The 25,474-nt window shown below is 47.5% G+C and overlaps 1 protein-coding gene across 1 annotated transcript in view; it reads left to right on the top strand.

Moving 5' to 3' along the window:
- Window positions 1-8,262: 8,262 nt before the first annotated feature.
- tyr (tyrosinase) overlaps window positions 8,263-25,474 on the top strand; it is a 122,513-nt gene continuing 105,301 nt past the window's right edge. The window contains 1 exon segment of the mRNA XM_072475909.1: window positions 8,263-8,342. Coding sequence (XP_072332010.1) covers window positions 8,263-8,342 — 80 coding nt within the window.

The following is a 25,474-nucleotide window of genomic DNA, read 5'->3' as shown; positions in this document are numbered from 1 at the left end:
CACCATCATCCCTTTGAGCAACATTTCCCAATCCATCATAGCCAGCTTGCACTTCATATCATCATAGATTTATTTAGATCTCAGAGTCGACTGCGCCACTCTCCACCTTAATGAAAAATTCTATCATATTAGGGCCGTTCATCCCCAAGGGGTCTCACACAACTAGATTGCCAATTATTCCTTTCTCATTATTCAGTACCCAGTCTAGGATGGCCTGTTTTCTGGCTGGTTCCTCAATGTGTTGAAAACCATCCTAGAAATACTCCAGGATTTCCTCCTCTACAATATTGTTACTAATTTGATTCGCCCATTCTATATGCAGATTAAAATCACCCATAATTACAGATGTACCTTTAACGCATGCATCTCTAATTTCCTGTTTAATGTTTTTCTCAACATCACCACTACAGTTTGGGGGTCTATATACAACCCCCACTAATTTTTGCCTCTTGGCGTTTCTCAGCTCCACCCATACAGATTCTACACCTTTGGAGCGAATATATTTTCTCCCTATTGTATTAGTTTCCTCTTTAACCAGCAATGCAACTTCACAGCCTTTTCCTTTTTGTCTGTCCTTCCAAAATACTGGGAAACCCTGAATGTCCAATTCCCTGGTCACCCTGCAGTCATGTCTCCGTAATTCCTACTATATCACACCCGTTTACACCAATTTGAACGATTAATTCATCCACTTTATTGCGACTGCTCTGCCCATTAAGGCATAAAGCCTTAAGGCTCGTCTTTTTAACATCCCTTGACAAGTTCCCACTATTTTTTACCATGGCCCTTGGTTTCTCTGCTATTACTTTTCTAATTCTCCTTTCTGTCGTTTGTTTTTCTCCTGGATTCTCCCTCCTCTGACACCTTGCATAGGTTCCCATCCCCCGGCAACAATCACAGGGGTAATAGTTGAATGGAATTTTGTGTGAGTTAAGACAAAGGTAACAGCATTTTGGATGACATGAAGATGATGCAGGGTCGAATGCAGCAGGTTGGCCAAGAATGCGTTGGAGATAACAAAGGCACAGATGAGGGTTTCAGCAACAGATGGGCTGAGGAAGGGATGGAGCCTGGCGACATTACAGGACAAAAATCGAACACAGAGAATTTTCTCGGCTGCCCAGTACAAAGAAAATATGGAGAGAAGAGCAGTCATACCTAACACAAAGGAAGCTGGTTGTGATTGTTGGAGGCCAATCATCTCAGCCTCAGCACATTGCTCGGGGGTACCTCAGGGTGGTGTCCTAGGCCAGTGTATTTCAAACTTTCTTTCCCAGGCCCACTTTTACCAACTGGCCGATCTTTGGGACCCATGCCAACCTTCACAACCCACGCCAGCCAAACGTCGCGACCAACACCAGCCTATCTTCATGACCCACGCCGGCCAACCTCGTGACCCACTCTGATTGACCTTCGCGACACACCATTATTGCTTACCTTTAATGCAACAGGTGAGCTTACTTGGTCCTCACAATCTCACTTGCTTTGTCATTCAATGTTACATTTCAGCTGAATACTTCAGCTGACGATTTAAAATCTCACTGAATCCTTTGAAAAAAAATCAAGAGGCTTGTCCTCGAACTCGCCATGATTAGTCTTCAAATGCCTTTGAAATTTTGAGGGTTTTAAACTTTCATTTACTGGTACTTCCCTGCATATAACACACATGGGCTTTGAATCCTGATTTGTATTGGCAAAATTAAAAATGCCATACCTCATCTTTATATTGCTTTGTTCCTGATTTCAGTTTCTTCTTAATTGTTTGTGCACCAGAGGCCTGGAGCTCTGGATACAGCTCACACCAACACTGCTTTGTCCTGCCGTGGACTCTCTTAAGAAGCTCTCTCCAGCAGATTCAATTGTGAGATCGTAGCCCTCTCTTTCTTTATTACAAAATGATCCATCTTCAGTTCTTCATACAGTCCTGTTGCTTGCTTGCTGGCAGCTACAAAATAGAGGAATATCTCTCCGTGATTTCATGCCCAGACTATGTGATATCGCAAACTGTTTGACTAGTGAAATATCTCCACTAGCCTGGATGTGTGCATCTCCAACAACACTCAAGTAGCTTACCGGGTTGGCCACTTGATCAGTAATCAATCCACCATACTGGCATACACAGGTAGCAGTGTGTAGCATCTACAAGGCTTCTTCAACAGCACTTTTCAAACCCACAAGCTGTACCACCTCGAAGAACAGAGTATCTTTTTAAAAATAAATTTAGACTATCTACTTATTTTTTCTCCAATTAAGGGGCAATTTAGCATGGCCAATCCACCTAACCTGCAGATCTTTGGGTTGTGGGGCGAAACCCACGCAAACACGGGGAGAATGTGCAAACTCCACACGGACAGTGACCCAGGGCTGGGATTCGAACACGGGTCCTCAGTGCCGCAGTCCCAGTGCTAACCACTGCATCACATGTCGCCCTAGAACAAGAGCATCTTGACATGGAAGAACACCATCGTCTGCAATTTTCCATCCAAATTGCACACACCCTGATTCGGAAATATATTCTTGTATCTCCATGTCACAAACCATGCTGATGTTATCTGTGAGGTTTTCCCCAACTTGGAACATGGATCCATGGGGTTGTTTTGTTTTGGGAATGGTGTGAAGAGTCAAGGGAAACCCCAGTGAGACTAAGCAGCTGAGTTGTTATATATAAATCAAATTTAAGAAAATACAAATACACATGAACAGGACTATAATACGCTAAGACAATTAAATATGCGAATTAGTAAACACACACAGTTTACGTAGAACACATCACTTGTCCCAAACTATATCTACAATCCCTGAACTCCCCTTTCCCGCAAACAACGTCCAAATTAAATTGTTCTACAAGTCAAAACCAGCTTATAGTTACCACACAGTAGAGGGAGAATAATCAAGTCTGGGAAGTGTTTTGTCCTGGTCCAGTGAAGATATTCAAACTGACTTTATGAACTTTTTCTGCAGTGCCTTGGCTCTAAGACCTAGAGACTGTTAACTGTAAAACCTGTCCTCCAGGCTAGAAACTGGCTTGTCTGCATCTGAGTCTGCTAGGTTTCAACTGGCCTCTCTTGCTTCTGGGGCTCCTGGCAATTATACCTTTGTTCAACTTTGATTCTGCCTTCTGTGTATTTGGCTGTGTACCCCTATCAAATTCCTTGGCTCTAGATATTAGCATGTGTATAGCTCATTGATCTGCCAAACAGCTAGGTAAGCTGCTTCTACTAATAAGCTATCCACATCTGATTTTATCTAAATGCCTTCTAATCTCATTACTGGGAGATTCCGTCTCATCCAATACTGGCTACTGCTGTCACACAGCAGATTTATACCTGCTGCTGGGCAGGTTGCATCCTAGTATGTCTTTTTTAATTCATGTTACTGCTCTTACTAGTGACACCCCGTCATCAAAATCCTGGAACTCTGTTCCAAGCAGTATCATATGGACTACAGTATCACAGACAGTGTGCCCTCCTCACAAAGTCTTTCTTTATGGAATACATCTTTGTTATATGCAATAATCCCTTGAATGTTTACCACTGCAATAGTGGTCTGGGTGAACAGAAGGTTTTGGTCCTATCACCTCTGTGCCTCTCATAGGCAGTTGAGTATCCATTTCTTGAATGGATACCTCTCATTCCCTGGAATGTATCCACATATTTTGGGGACTGGAGTGAAGAGCCTGGCACCCTGGATAGCTGGAATATGAAGGAGTCATGGAACTGCTAGAAAAGCGAGTGCACACAAACTGGGATTGTCGTCACAGACTAGCTGAACATTGAAGTCCATACTGTTGATGAATTTCATTGACCGGTTCTTGGTGCCTTTCTGGTGTCCGGCACACTGGTCCTCCTGCAGATGGTGTGGCTCCTTATTACCATTGGATCCCGCATCTGCAAGTCATGCCCCCATTGCCAGCTGCAGCCACCCATGAGCTTCCAATTGTGCTTGGCAGTCTTGCCCCTTCTCTATTCCAACATGATGCCAGGAGTGATGAACTCCCCCCTGCCTCAAAAAGACTGCCCACGCATTTATTGTAAGAAGTCTTACAACACCAGGTTGAAGTCCAACAGGTTTGTTTCGAATCACTAGCTTTCGGAGCACTGAAGCCTGAAGGAGATGTACCTGCATCATTGGAAGTCAATGATACACCGAACAAAACAATGGTGTACAATGGGGCACCCGTTCATTGAATAGGTTGACATTGACAGTTGGTTTACATGGAAATAACAAGTATTTTATTCGGCGGACATGAGCGAGCCAGCAGTAGCAGGGTTAGTGGCATGTACAGAACTCAACATTGTCACCATACACAAGATCAGAAAGTTAATAATCGTAGCAGAATAGTCCAAGAATCGTCACGTTGAATCAGTCCACAACCTCAGATGTACCCAGACAGATTTGGTGCCATAGGAAACTCCAGAAGTGATGCTGTACAATACCTCAGAAAAGATGCAAAGCCATAGATTGACTCTCCCAGAAAGTTCAGTGTGCACCTACAGAAGAAGCTAAAGAGTGAGTTGGATGACATGGAGTGTAACGGCATTATCCATTGTATACACCAGCCCACTGACTGGTGCAGCTCAATCACAAAAGTATGCTTAGACCCAAGATATCTAAAGCCTGCACTAAAGAGGTGCCCACATGAGATTCCTACATTAGAGGAATTGAATATCAAATTCTCAGGAGCAAGGTTTTCCTCCAAGTTGGGCACTAAACAAGGATATTGGTCAGTTCACTCAGCAGAGGGATCTCAAGAAATCATTACTTTCAGGATAGTATTCAGAAAGTAGTTTCCAGAGATTACCCTACGATCTCTCTATTAGTCAGGGTCTGTCCCACCAGCATATGGAGAGAGTTCCAGAAGATATCCGTGGATATGTAAATATCACATGCATCATGCCTGATACAACACAAATGCCAGACACCCTCAAATGTTTTGGCTGTACACAGATGAACTAGACATTTCAAGAGGTGTGATTTTCAAGGGTAAACAGGTGCCTCTACCTGAAGCTCTTCGCTAGAACATGTTGCGGTGATTGACAAAACCAAGGAGGAGCATAACCAAAATCTCCACCCACTGATCGCAGCATCTCATCGTGAAGTACTTGTCTTCAACAGAAAGAAATGCCTGGTGTACATGTGGGTAAGATTAACTTTTTAGGTTCTATCTATTCAAGTTCCTGAATCCGTCCTGACCCAGGTAAACTCAAAGATGCATAAGACATGTCTACTCCCCAGGACAAAGGGGACTTGCTGAGGTCCCTCAGATTTTTCAACTTCTTAGAACCATACATGCCCAACTTTGCCGATAAAGCAGCATCACTGAGAGTGCTGCTAAGAACGGATGTTCTATATGTGTGACAGCAGGACCATCAACATGTCTTCTAGTTACTTAAACAGGTAGTATTATGAGGAGAGACATGTGTTCTACAATACTATGACCTAAGAAAGGAGACAATCTTCGAGGCCATCAATCCTTAAAAAGAGTTCGGAGCATACATTATGCAAGGTAGCAAAGAAACTGCCTCCAAAAGTGCAATTTAATTCTTCAAACAAGACACTCTGATGTTCAATATCACAAGGTTCCACATCTACTTATATTATTACAATCCCAGTTGGTGTTATAACTGGACGGGAAGATCCCAGAATGGCTCAAAAGACTAACTTTAACATTTTTTACAAAACGTGGAGGAACAGAGTTACAGGGTTGATAATTAGTTTTAAAATAAGGAAAAAAAAACATTTATTAAACATGAAAAAATTGTATTCAACAATACTCCTTTACTTAGTTAAACAATTACACACAGATTTAAATATTAATATGAATACAGAGTACAGTGGTCTCATGAACACAAAATGTCCATTTTAAGCACACAAGTTGACTGTGGGTAAATACACAATTCGCACTGAACCCAAGTTAGTGTCTGTGATTTTGTTCCTCAGATTCCCCCCAGATGGCAACACAGTGGCACAGTGGTTAGCACTGCTGCCTCACAGCACCGAGTACCGGGTTCGATCCCAGCCCCGGGTCACTGTCCATGTGGAGTTTTGCACACTCTCCCTGTGTCAGCATGGGTCTCACCCCCACAACCCAAATGTGTGCAGGGTAGGCGGATTTACCACACTAACTTGCCCCTTAATTGGAAAAAAAGAATTGGGTACTCTAAATTTTTTTTTTAAAATTACCCCCAGATGATTGTCAGGTTAGAGTTTCCAAACTCCACTCCTAAAAACACACTTTAAAATTTAAAATCATGCTTTAAAATCTTCTCACCTAATAATGCTTTCCCTTGGTGGGTTTGCATTCTGAAATCCAGGCCAGATTTTACAAATGACACTTTCAAACAAAGCTGCCACTCCACTTTAAGCAGCAAATTCAGTCCAGGACTTCACACCAACTCCTTAAGGATTTGACTGCTGTGCAAACTACTCACAATTGCTTTAACTTTTGATTCACAGACTATTAAAATGACATCAAATGATTCATGTGCCTCGGACGTCTGCTGTCAATTTAAATTGAAGTTAGTACGACTGTCCCTTTAACTTTGGGCTGGATTCTCCGCCTCGGGTTGCCCAGAATGCGTTCCCCAATGAAACGGAGAATCAGGCGTAGGGGGAAAGAAAAAATTGTGATTAGCGACTGGCGCCGATCCGAATGCAATGCTCCAAGCCCCTGATGGCAGCGGGAACGGGGTCCATGCCACATGCTAGCAAAAGCATATAAATAATGACCCATATGCATCTATTTAGCAGCCCCGGCGCCCTATGCTCTGGTCTCCGGTGATTCTCTGGTCTCCGTGACCGGGAATCCTGTGAGTGCGGATCACTTGTAATAGAGGGTACCCGTCCCATAGGGCCCCTGAAATAGGGAGAACCCCCCCCCCCCCCACAGGGAGCCCAGCAATGGGGGATCCCCCCCAAACAGTGACCCCTGTAATAGGGGGACCCCCCACAGGGAGCCCTGCAATAGGGGGACCCCCCACAGGGAGCCCTGCAATAGGGGGACCCCCACAGGGAGCCCTGCAATAGGGGGATCCCCCACAGGGAGCCCTGCAATAGGGGGATTCCCCCCCACAGGGACCCCTGTAATAGGGAGACCCCCCACAGGGAGCCCTGCAATAGGGGGACCCCCCCAACAGTGACCCCTGTAATAGGGGGACCCCACACAGGGAGCCTTGCAATAGAGGGATCCCCCCCAACAGTGACCCCTGTAATAGGGGGACCCCTCACAGGGAGCCCTGCAATAGTGGGACCCCCCACAGGGAGCCCTGTAATAGTGATACCCCCCACAGGGAGCCCTGCAATAGGGGGATCCCTCCCAACAGTGACCCCTGTAATAGGGGGATCCCACACAGGGACCCCTGTAATAGAGGAACCCCCCCCCCCCACAGGGAACCCTGTAATAGGGGGACACCCCACAGGGACCCCTGCAATAGGGAGATCCCTCCGTCCCCCCACAGGGACCCCTGTAATAGGGAGATCCCCCCCCACAGGGAGCCCTGCAATAGAGGAACCCCCCCACAGGGACCCCTGTAATAGGGGGACCCCCCACAGGGAGCCCTGCATTAGGGGGATCCCCCCCAACAGTGACCCCTGTAATAGGGGGACCCCTCACAGGGACCCATGTAAGAGAGGAACCCACCCCTCACAGGCACCCCTATAATAGGGAGACCCCCCACAGGGACCCCTGTAAGAGAGGAACCCACCCCTCACAGGCACCCCTGTAATAGGGAGACCCCCCACAGGGAACCCTGCAATTGGGCGACCCACCCCACCCCCCCAACAGTGACCCCTGTAATAGCGGAATTCCCCCCACCCCACAGGGACCCCTGCAATAGGGCCATCCCCCCCAACAGTGACCCCTGTAATAGGGAGACCTCCCCCCCAACAGTGACCCCTGTAATATGGGGACCTCCCCCCCAACAGTGACCCCTGTAATAGGGGGACCTCGCCCGACAGTGACCCCTGTAATTGGGGGACCCCCACCCACAAGGAGCCCAAAATAGGTACATGTGGATCCTTGTGATATGGAATATCAGTGTCTCATGCTCCATTTTTGAAGAACCAGATTGCGCTAATGATCCATTCATTTCCCTTCACGGTTCAGCGGCCTAGGTGGTAAAACCCCAATGTTTTTAAACATTGACCATATCAAAAAGATCTAAATACATTCCAAGTCCTCCGTACATTCAAATCTCTCAAGCATGTGATTTCCCTGCAGATGGTTTGTAGAAGCTGTCAATCACAGACCACTACTAGAAAGCTATGAATGGCTTGCAGCTAATGGCTCTGTGGGAACCTGAGACAGCTCACAGCAGCTCTCCATGGACAGGTGGAGCTGCAAGGTAAGTGTTATAGCTGTAATTCACCTCACTGCTCCTCTCTGGGCTGCTCTCCAGCTTCCAGACAGGGGTCTCATTCCTGGGGGTGGGTCTGTGGGGACGGGGATGGGGATGGGGGGACAGGGAGGATGGGGACGGGGGGGAGGGGGAAGTGGTCTGTGGGAGGAGTCCCTTTAGGTAGTGGGTCCCTGTGGGGGAGGATCTCCCAAATACTCCCTGGGGCGAGTGCGGCTGTGCACGGCTGGGGGGCTGCGAGGCTGATTTGTGGTGCAGGTGGTGTGACCAGCCACGAGACTTTGCGACCGGGCTGCCTGCTCAAGATGGCAGCCCGATAGATAGAGTCCCTGGGAATCCCTTGTATTCTGCGCTATGCATCAATTTGCCAGGAGTGGAACACTGAATTGCTTACCAGTTCGCTCTCCCAGGGGGATTGTAAACTGGTTGCAATTCAGCTCCGGCGGGAGAAGATAGGGCTGGATTCACCGTTTTTGAGATTAAGTCAGTGGAGGACGTGTGGAGTTTTACGACCAATAAATTGGCGTAACACCTGCACCGATTCAGCAACATTAAATGGGCGCCACGTGGAACGCAATCAATTCCAGGAAAAACAGTGCCGGATTCGTCGGGTCCATGATTGGCACTCAGGAGGCTCACACGCCGCAGCCGCACTTAAACGGTCCTTCCCCCCCCTTCCTCCCACACAACAAGATGGCTGCAAGGAGAGCAGGGCCACGGTTCAGGGACACTGAGCTGCAGACCCTCCTGGATGCCGTGGAGGAGAGAAGGATGACACTGCACTCGGCCCAGGTGGAAGGCCGCCGTTTGCCGTGCCTGGGTGCAGGTGGCAGAGATGATCAGCGTCGTGGACAACGTCGGGAGAAGACCGCAGGGGGACCACCAAAACTGCGGCCCCTCACCATGCCCGTGCAGAAAGCCCTGAACATGGCCGATGGCCCAGAGGAAAGGAACGTCTCAGGGGTGGAGTGCAGTCCTCGGCGAGCAAGTGAGACCCTGCCGGGTTCTGGTTTACCATGACACGTGTGTCGAGGTCTCCCCCCCTCACCCCGACACTACCCTCACCTCCACACCACCCTCACCCTCCGCCCCTCCTCCCCCCACTCTCCCCGCTGTCTAATCATACATGTCGTCTTGAGTCTTGCAGGACCTGCCAGAGATGGGGTCAGTCCATCTGGTGTCCCTTGTCCAGAGCCGGTGCCCCCCAGACAGCCGAACACTGACGGGGAGAGCAGCCCGAACACCAGCCCTCCGTCCGAGACTCAGGAAACCCTGGAGCTCGGGTCAGAGGCCGACGTTGACTCTCCGTCACAGCTGTCTCCAGCACCCTCCACCATCCCAGAGACTGTCACCTCGGTTGGGTAAATTAGTGAAGAGGCACCTGGGACACTATCTGGTGAGCACCTCACATCTCATCCAGTACTGCAGGTGGAGGTAGGAGTGCCCAAGGGGCCAGACAGTCGCCCCAGGAACCAGCTGCCGTCCAAATGGGTCCCGGGCTTCTGGAACATCCAGTCCCAGCCACGGTGCAGATGCATCCCGAGAGCCAGGGGCTCCGAGAGGGGATGACGGCGGGCATCAAGCACCTGCAGGCGCAGATGGAGGAGTCCAACTGCGTGCAGAAGCAGGGGGTGATGCTGGCCATGCGTGCGACCCAGGTCGACACTGTACGAGTGGCGTCCGCGGTGGAGGCATTGGGGGCGACGGTCCCGGCTATGGATCAGCGTGTCCAAAGCCTGGGGCATTCTGTGCAGGCAGAGGCCGAGGTCCAGGACAGAGCTGTCCTCTCAAAGGCAGCCATGTGCCAGAGCCACTTGGACATTGCAGAGGCGCTCCTCAGTGTGGCCCAGTCACAGCAGGTCATGGCTGGGAATGTCAGCGGCATTGCCCAGGCGCTGGCCAGTGTGGTGCAGACACTGGGCAAGGTGGCCCAGTCCCAGAGGAAGGTGCCCCAGTCCCAGAGGAAGGTGGCCCAGTCCCAGAGGCAGGTGCCCCAGTCCCAGAGGGAGCTGACCCAGTCCCAGAGAGAGCTGACCCAGTCCCAGAGGGAGCTGACCCAGTCCCAGAGAGAGCAGACCCAGTCCCAAAGAGAGCAGACCCAGTCCCAGAGAGAGCTGACCCAGTCCCAGAGGGAGCTGACCCAGTCCCAGAGAGAGCTGACCCAGTCCCAGAGGGAGCTGACCCAGTCCCAGAGAGAGCTGACCCAGTCCCAGAGAGAGCTGACCCAGTCCCAGAGGGAGCTGACCCAGTCCCAGAGAGAGATGACCCAGTCCCAGAGGGAGCTGACCCAGTCCCAGAGGGCGGTGGCCCAGTCCCAGAGAGAGGTAGCCAGTCCCAGAGGGAGCTGACCCAGTCCCAGAGAGAGCTGACCCAGTCCCAGAGGGAGCTGACCCAGTCCCAGAGGGAGCTGACCCAGTCCCAGAGAGAGCTGACCCAGTCCCAGAGAGAGGTAGCCCAGTCCCAGAGGGAGCTGACCCAGTCCCAGAGGGAGCTGACACAGTCCCAGAGGGAGCTGACCCAGTCCCAGAGAGAACTGACCCAGTCCCAGAGAGAGCTGACCCAGTCCCAGAGGGAGCTGACCCAGTCCCAGAGAGAGATGACCCAGTCCCAGAGGGAGCTGACCCAGTCCCAGAGGGAGCTGACCCAGCCCCAGAGAGAGCTGACCCAGTCCCAGAGAGAGCTGACCCAGTCCCAGAGGGAGCTGACCCAGTCCCAGAGGGAGCTGACCCAGTCCCAGAGAGAGCTGACCCAGTCCCAGAGGGAGCTGACCCAGTCCCAGAGAGAGCTGACCCAGTCCCAGAGGGAGCAGACCCAGTCCCAGAGGGAGCTGACCCAGTCCCAGAGAGAGCTGACCCAGTCCCAGAGGGAGCTGACCCAGTCCCAGAGAGAGCTGACCCAGTCCCAGAGAGAGCTGACCCAGTCCCAGAGGGAGCTGACCCAGTCCCAGAGGGAGCTGACCCAGTCCCAGAGAGAGCTGACCCAGTCCCAGAGGGAGCTGACCCAGTCCCAGAGATGACCCAGTCCCAGAGGGAGCTGACCCAGTCCCAGAGGGCGGTGGCCCAGTCCCAGAGAGAGGTAGCCCAGTCCCAGAGAGAGCTGACCCAGTCCCAGAGAGAGCTGACCCAGTCCCAGAGGGAGCTGACCCAGTCCCAGAGAGAGCTGACCCAGTCCCAGAGAGAGGTAGCCCAGTCCCAGAGGGAGCTGACCCAGTCCCAGAGGGAGCTGACCCAGTCCCAGAGGGAGCTGACCCAGTCCCAGAGGGAGCTGACCCAGTCCCAGAGAGAGCTGACCCAGTCCCAGAGAGCGCTGGCCCAGTCCCAGAGAGAGCTGACCCAGTCCCAGAGAGAGCTGACCCAGTCCCAGAGAGAGCTGGCCCAGTCCCATAGGGAGCAGACCCAGTCCCAGAGGGAGCTGACCCAGTCCCAGAGAGAGCTGACCCAGTCCCAGAGGGAGGTGGCCCTGTCCCGGAGGGAGCTGACCCAGTCCCAGAGAGAGCTGACCCAGTCACATAGGGAGCAGACCCAGTCCCAGAGAGAGCTGACCCAGTCCCAGAGGGCGGTGGCCCAGTCCCAGAGGGAGCTGACCCAGTCCCAGAGAGAGCTGACCCAGTCCCAGAGGGAGCTGACCCAGTCCCAGAGGGAGCTGACCCAGTCCCAGAAGGAGCTGACCCAGTCCCAGAGAGAGCTGACCCAGTCCCAGAGGGAGCTGACCCAGTCCCAGAGAGAGCTGACCCAGTCCCAGAGGGAGCTGACCCAGTCCCAGAGAGAGCTGGCCCAGTCCCAGAGAGAGCTGGCCCAGTCCCAGAGAGAAGTGCCCCTTGAACATGTCAGGGATCGCCAAATGTGCCAGGGTGAAGGAATCGTACACACTGCCCGGGTTTGGGCGTATTCTTCCATCGGGCAGGAGATACAGAAGTCTGAGAACACGCACAAACAGACTCAAAAACAGCTTCTTCCCCACTGTTACCAGACTCCTAAATGACCCTCTTATGGACTGACCTCATTAACAATACACCCTGTATGCTTCATCCGAAGCCGGTGCTTATGTAGTTACATTGTATATGTTGTGTTGCCCTATTATGTATTTTCTTTTATTCCCTTTTCTTTCCATGTACTTAATGATCTGTTGAGCTGCTCGCAGAAAAATACTTTTTACTGTACCTCGGTACACGTGACAATAAACAAATCCAATCCAATCCAATCCAGAGGTGCTCAATGTGCAGCTGATGGTCACAGACCAGCTGAATGTTCATTGAGTGATACCCCTTTCGGTTTGTGTTCAGCGGCCTGTTATTCGCAGGTGCCCTTCGGGCAACTTGCATCCCGTCTATCACACCCTGGACCCGGGGCATCCTGGCGATGGTGGTGAACCCCGGTGCCTGGGTATCCTGGTGGATCCGGTCCACATCGAAATGGATGCATTGATCCACCTGGGCATGTAAGGCCTCCGTGATGGCGCAGATGCACCTGTGCACCGAGCTCTGTGAGATCCCTGACTCGGCTAGAAGGACCCCGTCGCATAGAGGTTCAGGGCACCCGTCACCTTGACGGTCACCGGGAGCGGGAGTCCTCCCCCATATCACTATAGCTCCAGAAGTGCCATCATCTGGCAGATGTGTCGCACTGTCTCTCTTCTCAGCCGGAGTCTCCGACGGCATGCCCGGTCTGGCAGGTCCTCGAATGCAGGCGCTGCTGGTAAACACGAGGCCTCATGCGGCGTCTCGTTGACACCTCCTCCTCCTCAGCCTGTTCGGCGGCCGGCCCTCCAGCCTGTGCGGCCCCACCTGCCCCTCTGCTGCCTGTCCTCTGCAGCCCATTCCGTTGCTGGCCGTTCTGTTGCTGGCCGCTCTGCTGCCCGCTCTGCTGCTGCAGCTTCCCCTTCCTCTTCGAGCGGTCCCACTTATGCGACTGCAGGACATCTCGCAGGGCTGCGACCATCACCAAGGCAGCCACCATTGCTGGTCGAACTCCAAACTCCGTTGTCTGCAGGGGGTGAAGGCCAACATGTTAGCATGGTGCATACTCCTGTGTCCAACCAGGTTCCATGGGCTACACGGTGGCTCCGGTTGGCACTGCGGGCTCTGCCCATGCATGTCCCTCCCCCATCCCCGCACCACTTCCCTGTCGGTGCCCCGGTCCTGGCTCCCGTCCTTGATGCCAGGGGTACCGTTGGCTGGCATTGCCCTCACTGTGGGCTGCTTTGTGTGTGGCCTTCGGTGGTCCCTGGTGAATGACGGCAGGTTGGGAGGGTATTTGGGGTCGGAGGCACACTGTGGCGAGGGGTTGGGGTGCAGCGGTGGCGCACCTATACGGCCGGTGTCACTGTGTAGAACCAAGGGCCGAGGTGGGTGGTCAGTGGGTGCACAACAAGTTTGCTGCCGTAATGGCGGTCAGGGCACCACCCCCATCCTGTGGGGCGGGTGGGGCGGGGGGGGGGGGGGGCGGTACTCTGACTGCTCGGCCTTGTGACATTATATAAATGTACAAATGTGAAGAGTTAATGTCCTGTTAAGCCTAGCCACTAGAGGGAGCTAAGGAACAGTACTATAAATGGCACTGGCTCTTAAGCTAAGGGGAGGAGATTAGATTGGAGCTGAAGACGATAAGATTCATAGTGTATTGCAGAGTTAGTTAAGAAATAATAGTTATAATTAGTAGATAGAGATAGTGTCAGTGAGTGTTGTTTAATTCTTAGATATATGTTTGCTATTCAGAATAAGTGTTGAATTCAAATTTAGTAGTATTAATAAAATTAGTTTAGTTCTTCAAAAGAGCTTTGTGTATCTTTGTGATCACTACGCCTTCCATCCTGGAAACCCCTCACAAAGATCACAACAGGCCTGTCCCCGCAGCCCCCGCCCCAGCCAGCACGGCCAGTGTCCGGGCGGGCAGCCCGCAGTCACTGCACTACGTGTCTTACCTCTTCTCTCTCTCACTCAGCAGCCACGACACCAGGTTCACGTGAACTGCATCACCGGGAACTCGGCCTATCAGAAGCGGTGAATCTCGGAGGCCCCGGAGAACAAAGGGTTAGGCCCGCTAATGATATGCCAACAGTACTTAAACGGCGCATTGAGAGCGACGCAGTTACTCCATTTTCGGTGTGCCGGAGGATCCCGATTTTGGTGTCGGAGGCTATTCTCCGCCCAATCACGTTTCGCGTTTTTGGTGTCGGCCTATGGCAAATCCCGCCCATAGTCTAATAAATGGAGAATCCAGCCCTTTAGGTTCACAATTCTCTTTGATGCTGCCTCACCCTCCTGTACACCAACATATCTTCTCATATTCCTTCATTAAGCAAAACCACTGCAAATCCCATACCTAATACTCTCTCATTATAAAAGGGAGCAAAGTATCAAGGTGTGGGGATGTGCGTGGGAGTGGGGGTTCTCACAACTCCATTGATACTGACACAAGTCCAAAACTATATATTTTTTTCCAACTCCCAAATCTCTTTCCAGTGTTCAGTAATCAGTTTTCCACATCACAGAAAGGTGTTGCTTCTGAATGGGGGTGGGTGAAAAATAAGGAAATTGTTTTGTCTCTGGGGTGGGGGGGGGGGGGGGGGAGAAATATGGAGAGGCACAGTAGCACAGCGGTCAGCACTGTTGCTTCACAGCACCAGGGTCCCAGGTTCGTTTCCCGGCTTGGGTCACTGTCTGTGTGGAGTCAGCACGCTCTCCCTGTGTCTGCGTGGGTTTCCTCCGGGTGCTCTGGTTTCGTCCCACAAGTCCAGAAAGACGTGCTGTTCGGTGAATTGGACATTCTGAATTCTCCCTCTGTGCACCCGAACAGGCGCCGGAATGTGGCAACTAGGGGCTATTCACAGTAACTTCATTGCAATGTTAATGTAAGCCTACTTGTGACACTATTAAAGATTATTATTATTATCTCCTCAGCTGCAAGGATAGATGCATATGAGGTCCATCATATCCATATGGCTAGGAATGTTTAATTGTCATTCCTACCTAATTGCTATCATTACATTGATGAATCTTCTTGTTACTGTTACAGGCTGGGATAATTGCATGCATATCACAGCACCTTAGGCAGCACTTTCTCAATCCATGACCATTGCCATCTAGAAGCACAAGGTCAGCAGATACATGGCAATACCACCACCTGGAAGGTCCCCTTCAAGCCACTCACAACCCTGACCAGGAATTATACTGCAGTTGTTGGGTCAAAATCCTGGAACTCCCTCCCTAACAGCACTGTGGGTGTACTTAAACCATATGGACTGCAATGGTTCAAAAGCTAGTTCACCACCATCTTCTCAAGGGCAACTAGGGTAGCGAAATAAATGCTGGCCTCGCCAACGAAGCCCACATCGCTTGAATGAATAAAAGAAAATACCGTCTGCCCGTCTGTACTTATGTATCTAATCTGGGAAGAAATTGTTATAAATAATAATGACAACCCAAGCAACTTTAGTTAATTAAATCCCACTGAAGTAAATTGTTCAGTTAATATTTTAGAACATTATCAAAATACTTTAACAGCAAGTTACAAATCATGATGTTGATATCCAGAGATAATGTATATATTCAGAGCATGTAATATGAAAATTACTGCAGGCACTCTCACAGAATCACAGATTATTGTCATTCAGCTCCAAGAATATCACAAGTTGCCCTTTCCCTGTGTGTTTCATTTTCTTCATTGTACCAATACAAACAACCACCTAATTACATTTTAACTCCTCTAATTGTTGCTAAATTTTGCTGACTTCTACCAACCTTCCCGTATAATTTTTGAAATTTTGCAGCCTACCTTACAGTCTGCAAGCAGTTTGGGTCAAAGTGTATATCACTGTTCCATTATATTAAAACTTTCTCCAACAATTAATCTACTGCTGTCTCTTTTTGTTAAACTTAACATATATCTCTTCATGGTCATTGTTTCTTCCCTTGTTCTCTCATTTCTTCCCCTTTTCAGCCTGAAGATGATTACTCACACTATGGTTCAAGCAGTTCTTTATTTTAGAAAACAGGATCCAATACTTAGTTTATTTAGAGGTATTTTTTGTTCAAGAGTATTGATACTGCTCTTAACTGGAATAATTTTCATAGAAATGTCTGGACTAAAATCAGAAAGACACTGGCAATCTTAATAGTTGTTTACACTCATCAAATGAGAAATTTCATTGTGAGGGAACTGAACACTTACCCATTTGTTTTTCACCCATTGTCGGCTTCATGGGCTTCTATATCAGAAACAGAAAAGGTTAAAATCAGAAAACGATTTCCCCATTTCATCGCAAATAACCCATCCTCAATACATCACCACTGCTTCCTCCCCTCCCAATGCATTGGATTAACATCTACCTAACAAAATCAACACCTCACTGCAGGGTTGGCCTGCATTATCACCTTGCATCTCTAGAGGCTGGTTTAGCACAGCGGGCTAAACAGCTGGCTTGCAATGCAGAACAATGCCAGCAGCGCGGGTTCAATTCCCGTACCGGCCTTCCCGAACAGGCGCCGGAATGTGGCGACTAGGGCATTGTCACAGAAACTTCGTTGAAGCCTACTTGTGACAATAAGCGATTATTAGCATATTATTATAGAGATGGGTTTAAAATGCACAACCTTTTAACTCAGGAGCAAAAGTGCTGCCAATAACACAGGCAGAGTCCTTAAACTTTGAAGGAGCATGGGCGGCCATGGTCTGATCGGTTGCACTCAGGTTGCTCCTGCTTGGAGCTGTTGGTTTTAACCCTTTCTGCCCATTTAATGACCTTTGTGGATGAAGTTTGAAGTGAGAGGAAGGTGGCGGTTTCTCCCCCAGTGTGGAATGTCGGCAGGGTATCAGATCCGGCAAAAGTCGGTGAGAGCCGTAGCTCAGGAGCTGGAGGAGGCTTGTGGCGCTGCACCATTGGAAAAAATGGTGGAGGGGGTAGGGTCGGTGTTATTTGCCACTGCCTGTGGAGCACTAGATGGACTTTATTAAGGAGGAATTTTGGCAACAAAGAAAGGAGTTGCAGTGAGACTGGTCTAGTGTGATGTGAGGGAACAGTAGCCCCTTACTGGGTATAAACCTACAATCTGCACTCAGATATTTTATGCCTGTTAAATACAGGCCAGGACGGAGAAAGACTACAAAGTTTTACAGTTTATGGTGTGGAAGATGCTTATGTAAATATATACATGAAGTACATTAAGCTGTACTATGTACAAAGTATTTTCAAATAAAATCATTGCACATGGATAACACAGTGTCACTGTAGCCTCAACTGTGGATTATTGTATAATGTTGTTCTAAGAATCCAATTTCAACTGGCCAGGCAATGTTCCTATTATGTCCGGGGAAATTGAGTTTTTGTGATATTATGAAATTATATGGTAAGAGATTAAGTTACCACAATGAAGCTAGTTTGATCATCCTTTGAACTGCAGTCTCCCTTTGCCTGGCATATTCATTACCAAGAAATGCGACAGCTTTCATAACCTAGCCTTCCTCCAACTCCTGCCGATGGAGCTTTGCAAAATCAGTGTAATGCTGTTCACCTTTACTACTTGTTCATAATATAAGTACAACAACGTAGTTATCCTCCAAACTGAGGCCCTCCGAGCCCCTAATTGCCAAGAAAAGAGGGAGTATCCTACCCTGAACAATATTCATTTAGAGCTGCCCACATTTGAATAAGGAGTAAAGCAAACAAGTTAAGGAGATTTGTTATTATCTCAGACCAGGTCCACAGGTTTTTGATAGGATGCAGGGTGCAGTTAGGAACCAGTAACATTTTGTTTAATATAGACAAAGTTTGAGATCCAAACCACTTATTAAGAGAATAAAGCCTCAAGGTTCCATTGTTTTTGAACAAACAAAATAAACTTTCCCATACAAAGTCATAAATATTTATCTTATACTCTACCATTCATAATTAATATTTGGTAAATGTGAATTAAAGGTAAAGAATGGTCTGGCACCTACACATTAAATAGCAAATGTGGCCAAGACAGATCCCATTGATTTTTTAGCAATCGGCCCAGATGTTAGTGTTCCCTGAGTTACACAATCTCGTTAAAACTCTGTCTCCCTTTTGAAGAATTGCAAGTCATCACTCTTCCCTTTCGAAGATCAAGCCTTGGAATTTGCTCCAAAAGTCGCTCCGACTAACACTGCCTCAACAACTGTTCACTCCCCAGGGTTTGAATCTCAACTCCTAAGGTTCTATGTCCCTGGATCCCGAGTCTGCACCAACTCACAGTGCAACTTACTCTCTCCAGCCATGCTGAACAGTATATTGCTGCTCCAAAGAGTTGCCTTAGCTCCAAACACCCGCAGCCTGGAGTCACCAACCTGCTGCTGCCATCTCAGACCTTTAGAGCGTTTCCGTTTTAGTCTGCACTGCGGCTTGGTGAGTGAGAGAGTTTTAAGGGATAATTTCTATCTAAAATCTAGCTTTTTCTTTAATTTAGCAATTAAGTAAAAGTTACTGCTTAAGTCACAAGTCTTTATCTTAGCCTTAAACAAGGGTATACAAGCTCTCCAAGAGCAGTAACAGCTATTCAATTATGTAGCTGGCTTAAGAAAGCTTAAAAGCAAATTACTGCAAATGCTGGCATTTGAAACAAAAACAGAAAATACTGGACAATCTCAGCAGGTCTGACAGCATCTGCGGAGGGAGACGGGAGCTAATGTTTCGAGTCTGGATGACTCTTTGTCAAAGTTGGCTAAGAAAGGTTTCCTCAATGCTGCCTTGTCTGCACTAAGAGTGTAACATGGAATTTGGTAGAGAGGGGGTTTGGTGAATAGAGAACAGATGGGCTCCTTTCTGTATTTATCTTTTTCAGCCTTCTGTAGCTGTGTACTTCGGTACAGGGAAAGAAGCTGATTGGTGAGTAACCGGGAGCAAACGTTGGTAGAAAGTGTTTATGTCACGGTGGTGCAATGTAAGGTATTAATCAGGAGATTAGAGAACATGCAGCATGGGTAAGGATAATACAGTGATCGTGGGTGACTTCAAGCTGCATATAGATTGGGGAAACCATTCAGTGGCAATGCTGTGGAGGAAGAGTTCCAGGAGTGTATTGGGGTAGTTTTATAGAGTTGAGGAACCAACGAGAGAACAGACTAATTTAGGTTTAGTGTTAAATAACGGAAAAGGCCGAATTAAAACACTTTCTGTAAAAGACCTTTTTAGGGATGAGTGACCATAAAATGATAGAATTTTACATTTACCACTACAATTGGTTAGACTGCATCTGGAGTACTGTGTAGCTTTGGTCCCCTTACATTAGGAAGGATATCACTACCATTGAGATAGTGCAAAAGAATTTCACCAAACTTGTTCCCGAGATGGATGGGCTGTTTCTGAAAGAAGATTAAAGAAACTGTATGCTTTAGAATTTCAAAGAATGAAAGGTGCTCGCATTGAAATCTACAAAATATTTAAAGAGATAGACGGGATAGATGCAGGTAACCGGCAGGATTTTCCTTCGGCCAACGCCAGAATTGGGAAAGGCGATTGGGTGGAGAATCGGGCGTGATTTTCAAAATCATGGCTGGGCGTCCTGGTACAGGGTGTGGAATCAGCTGCGGAGACAGTTTAAGTTGAAGAGGATGTCGGAGTTGACACCACTGTGTGGGAATCATACGTTTAAGCCGGGGAGATAGATGGGATGTATGGGAAGTGAAGGGAGATGGGGCAGGAGAGGGTGAGGGACTTGTACTTGATTGCAGGTCTTGATGAGTTGCAGGAGAGGTTTGAGTTGCTGAGGGCCACTGGAAAATATAAACATTGGTTGAATGTACAGCATTCAGGGGAAGGAGTCAAGTCAATGGATTGGGAAAACGAAGTTCAAAAATGGAGGGCACAGAAACGCAGTGCCAGTTCAGATAGTACATTGGATAGTGAACAGGTCCGCAGGAAAAGGTCGAGAACTATTGAAAGGACATCCCACAGCAGAAGGGAAAGATCAAGCAGTAGCAGTACAGAACAAGATACCAGGCGGGAGAGGGGACGTAGTTTATCAAGATCTCAGAACATGAGTAAGACTACGAATACTAATAGGAGTAGAAGCCCACATGCACGTGAGATTTTGGTGGATTCAAATAAATTTGATGAAAAAGGTATCAAAGATGCTAAACAGCAAGAATTGCATAGTTGGAGTGAAGTTGGGGTATACACGGAAGTACCGGATAGGGGACAAAGAGCTCTATCCCACAAATGGATTTGCACGGAAAAGGTTCTTCCAGATGGAACTTATAAGGCGAAGGCCAGGCTTGTGGCAAGGGGATTTGTAGAAAACCTAGAAGATCAGGATTTAAGGGTACATTCACCTACAGCAGGAAAGGTTATTTTAAAGATCTTCTTGGCTCTATTAGCCACAAAGGCATGGGAATGCAAATCTTATAAAACTATAAGATATAAAAGCTGCCTTTTTGCAGGGGCATCAGCTCCAGAGAGACATTTTTCTCTGTCCTCCTAAAGAAACAGCTAACACAGAAGGAGTACTCTGGAAGTTGAACAAATGTGTAATTGGATTAAATGATGCATCTAGAGTCTGGTATTTTTCAGTAAGGTCAGTTTTGTTAAAGTTAGGCTGTTGCCAGTTGAAAGCAGATCCTGCAATGTTTTACTGGCACTATAAAGGAAATCTTTCTGGCATTTTTATGATGCATGTCGATGATTTTTTGTGGGGAGGGACTAATGATTTTGAAGCTATTGTAATCTCTGGTTTGAGGAAATAATTCAGGGTTGGAAGTCAGGCTTCCGGTGCATTTAAATATATTGGACTGGAAATTGGACAGACTAAGTTAGTGGTAACTCTACGTCAGCAATCGTATTTGGAAAGCATCAGCCCAATAACAATTAGTCGTGGCCGAGTTTTACAAAAAGACACAATGGTTTCAAAGATAGAAAAAGAGCAACTGCAAAGTTTAATTGGGCAACTGAACTGGTTAGGTAGACAGACTAGACAGGACATGAGTTTTGATGTCTTAGAGTTGAATACAAAAATGAATGATCCCAAAGTGGAAGACATATAAGAGCAAATAAAGCTTTTGCCAAACTAAAAATGCAGGAGTGTGTTTTGAAGTTCCTGGCTTTAGGTGACCTCAGGCACTTGAAACTCATAGTTTATAGTGATGCGTCCTACGCAAATTTATGTGATGGGCTTTCAAGCGCAGGAGGTTTTATAATTTTCCTTTTGGGGAACAATGGTAAATGTTGCCCGCTTGTGTGGGAAACAAAGAAAATAAGGAGAGCGGTAAAAAGCACTTTGGCTGCTGAGACGTTAAGCCTTGTAGAGGCGGTGGATATGGCCTTTTATATGAGGATGATATTGACAGAAATTTTGGGATTAGGGGATTTGGGTAATATACCTATTGACTGTCACATTGACAATAAATCCCTGTGGGAAAATGTGCACTCTACAAAAGTGTCAATGAAAAGAGGTTACGGATAGACATCGCAATTTTGAAGCAGATGTTGGACAGAGGGGAAATAACAAAAATTAAATGGGTCGACAGTAGCTATCAACAGTCAGACTGTTTTACGAAAAGAGGGGCGAGTTCACAGAAACTTTTGGATATTGTTAATGAAGGGCGCTTGTTTCTGTGACTGGTTTTTTTTTTCTTTCTCATCCAAACAAAAAAAAACTGGGGAAAAAGGGGGGGGGGTAAATCATGTGTGTTTTTGAGTTTCTTGAAATTTTGTTTTCACCTTTTTTTTTTCTCCAAGGAAGGGGAGACTGTTAAGTAATAGGTTAAGAGACATTGCAATTAATTGTCTCATTTATGTTAAGTATCCATTAATTGACACTGATATGTAAAGGGGCTTCAGGTGGCCTCTGGCAGGTGATGTGTAGTTAGAGTTTTGGGCAAAGTCTGTTGGAATGAAATAAATGTGTGTTGGTGAAAAAGTAACAGAACTTTAGACTCTTCATATCACAGCGACTAAGACGTCTAACAGCCGGAGAGGTGTTTTGGACAATATCTAAGATAGTGGGGGTGGAGATCAGGCTGGGCCCAATGGTGGCGATCTTTGGAGTATCGGAACTGCCGGGGTTACTGGAGGGGACATGGTGGGGGTTGCTCATAACAATGTTTGACAACTGTTTGTCACAGCGGGGGGGGGGAGGCGTAAAAGTGGAAAAATTGTACAAATTCGAATAGAATCATACAATTTACAGTGCAAGAGGCTGCACCAGCCCTTGGAAGGTACCCCCTACTTAAGCCCATACCTCCCTCTATTCCCGTAACCCAATAACCCCACCCCACCTTTTGGACACAAAGGGCAATTTAGCATGGCCAATCCACCTAACCTGCACATCTTTGGACTGTGGGAGGAAACCGGAGGACCCGGAGGAAACCCACGCAAATACGCGGCAAAAGTGCAATCTCCACACAGACAGTCACCCGAGGCTGGAATTGAACTCGGGTCCCTGGTGCTGTGAGGCAGCAGTGATAACCACTGTGCCACCGTGTAAACTGTGAGTTTGTGGTGGTGCTTTTGTATATGTTGCTTTTTTTTTTACACATGTTTGGAAAAAATACATTTTTAAAAAAGATACAAAGGGATTTGGGGATATTGTGGGAATAAAAGCGTTGAAGTGGATGATCAACCATGATCGTAATGTAGCCATGATGTGGAGATGCCGGTGTTGGACTGGATGGGCACAGTATTAGAAGAAGCATTGCAATACCAACAAGTTTGCTTGGAGTCACTAGCTTTCGGAGCGCAGCTCTTTCATCAGGTGATCGTATTGAATAGCGGAGCAGGCTCAATGGCTGAATGGCCTACTCCTATTCTTTGTTCCTCTGTATGCGTGATTCCTGAGCTGTCACTACTTGATGTCTGCCAACTGCAGCACAATTACTGCTTGGAGACTTTCCTTTGCTCTTATTCCCAATTGTTCCTACTGGTCTCCCCCAGCCAGTGGCTCGTTCCCCAGTTATCTGTCTCTCTCTTGCTCTCTCTGAGATCGCCCTGTCTCCTGTCTTGGGAATCCTCTCTGGTATGCTCCTGGGTCCCATGATTGAGCTTATTGTATCATTTTCTTTTTCATGCAGGCACATTGGGCCTTTGTCCTTGGCCCAAAGAACTCCAAATACTGGCTTCCGACCTGCGCAAGGACAGAAACTCCTGAAGCCTGTCGGGACTTGTAGTTCGCAACATTTGCCTGACAACAAGGTAAGATAGTATTCTTCTTTTAAATAAATTTAGAGTATCCAATTATTTTTTCCAATTAAGGGGCAATTTAGCGTGGCCAAACCACCTACCCTGCACACGCAGACACGGGGAGAATGTGCAAACTTTACACGGACAGTGGTGCAAGCCATTATTCTTAGCAGATTCAATGTTTACATGTTCAGAGTTAGCAACAAGAATCAGATTGATTGACAATATAAATACTTCACCCATTTCCATGTACCTCTGATTCAACATATTCTATCCTGAAGAAACATTACATTACTTGCTCTAAATCTAATATTGCTTTGTAATGTTGTCCTGTAAATTGAAAATCCAATAAAATTATGAATAATTAAATATTCTCTGAGGCCTTAAGAACACTTGTGCAATATCTAGTTCTGAGCAGTAGTTATTTTAATAATCTTATCTACAACAGAAACCTTTGTTTAATCAGTAGTAACTGTTTATATGTAATGAAATTGCATTTTTAAATGTTGACATTTCAGATTTTCCTACATAATCATTTACTTTGTGTTTTTACTTTCCAGTGCAGATTAAATAATAAAAATAAATTCATACTAAGAACTAGATGAATGGAAATTGAAATCTGGAGTCCCTTTATCATTGGAAGAGTCACATGCCAGTTGTACGGTCATGTCACATGCAAGTCGTGTGATTTAGTTTTGAGATACAATAGTTTGATATAATTTATGCGACCGCATCATGTGTTTGAAAAGAAATATGAGAAAGGTTAGCCAATACTGAAGGTGGTACCCATTAAATTGAACTCTTAAATGTACAAAAAGTAAAATACAGCTGACAACTGAAAAAGTGAAACACAAGCTGAAAGCACTGTACGCACTTGGCTGACAAGGCAGCATCCTGGGAAGGAACAGTCAAGTTAATAATAAGGTATTGGGCCTCAACTTTATTTTACAGAAATCAACAGGTTTGCTGCCACCACAGAGGCTGCCTGGCCATCCGAGTGGTCCTTACATTTTATGCTTTAGACTTTGAAATGTTCTGGATTAATGGCTGAAATCAACAGTTCTTATCTAGCAGGTATTCTAAACAATCTTGCATTCCTACGTAAAAGGCTTCCACTTACTCCGTACATATCAAAGCCTTCTACTCAAGGCCACCTTAGTGAATATTTTATTTGAGCAAAAGAGCAGGAGAACAATTGTTTTTCTCCATCATTAACAAATCCTGAAAAAAAAATCCAATATTCGAAAGTGCATGTGTCAAGGACACCCTTTCGCATGATTTTGTCACATGATTATCCGGTACAGAGACAGTTTCCTATTTTTAAACTTAATTTCAGCCCCCCCCCCCCGCCCCCCCCCCCCCCCCCCCCACAGGCTCATAGGTAAATGTTGTGATTGCCTTCTGGTCTCACTCTGCATCAGGTCTGTTTCCAACAGTGAGAGTTTTCAGACTGTAGGTGAACAGTTTTTAAATCTCTCACTGTGAAAGTGGAAGATGCAAGAGTGATATTTTATGCACATGTGTTAAAAATGCAGGAGAGCTCAGATTAGTGGCAGGAGGTAGCAAAATAGGGACACGTTGGGTTGGAGGTGTGAGATTAAGGTTTGAGGAGCAAGTGGCTGTGACATGAAGAGACAGGCAGGGAGGGTGAGGGAGAGCCAGGTAGTGACCAATTAGCCCAATATGTCCTGGAATCTGGAGACCCTGTTTGTCTCAACAACTAGGTCTCATATGAATGATTTTGGGGGTTATTCTCACCCAACAGCCTGGACAACAGGGAGAGAGGGGCAAATCATGGCAGGAGGCCACTGCCAGATACTGATGGGAATGACTCCCAGCAGTCAGTAGGCAGGCAGGAATTCTGGGTTGCAACAGATTTTGCGGGCATGTCGGCAACGGGATCAGAGAGGTGGGATGGTGGCTGAGTGATTGGGCTGGGATATGAGGGAAAGGGGTTGAAAAGTCAAAGCTATGATTTCAAGGGGGGGAAG

Source organism: Scyliorhinus torazame, chromosome 15 (assembly GCF_047496885.1).
Source record: "Scyliorhinus torazame isolate Kashiwa2021f chromosome 15, sScyTor2.1, whole genome shotgun sequence".
NCBI lineage: Eukaryota > Metazoa > Chordata > Chondrichthyes > Carcharhiniformes > Scyliorhinidae > Scyliorhinus > Scyliorhinus torazame.
Note: the sequence above shows the minus strand (reverse complement) of the source record. Positions and strands in the feature narration are given on the sequence as shown.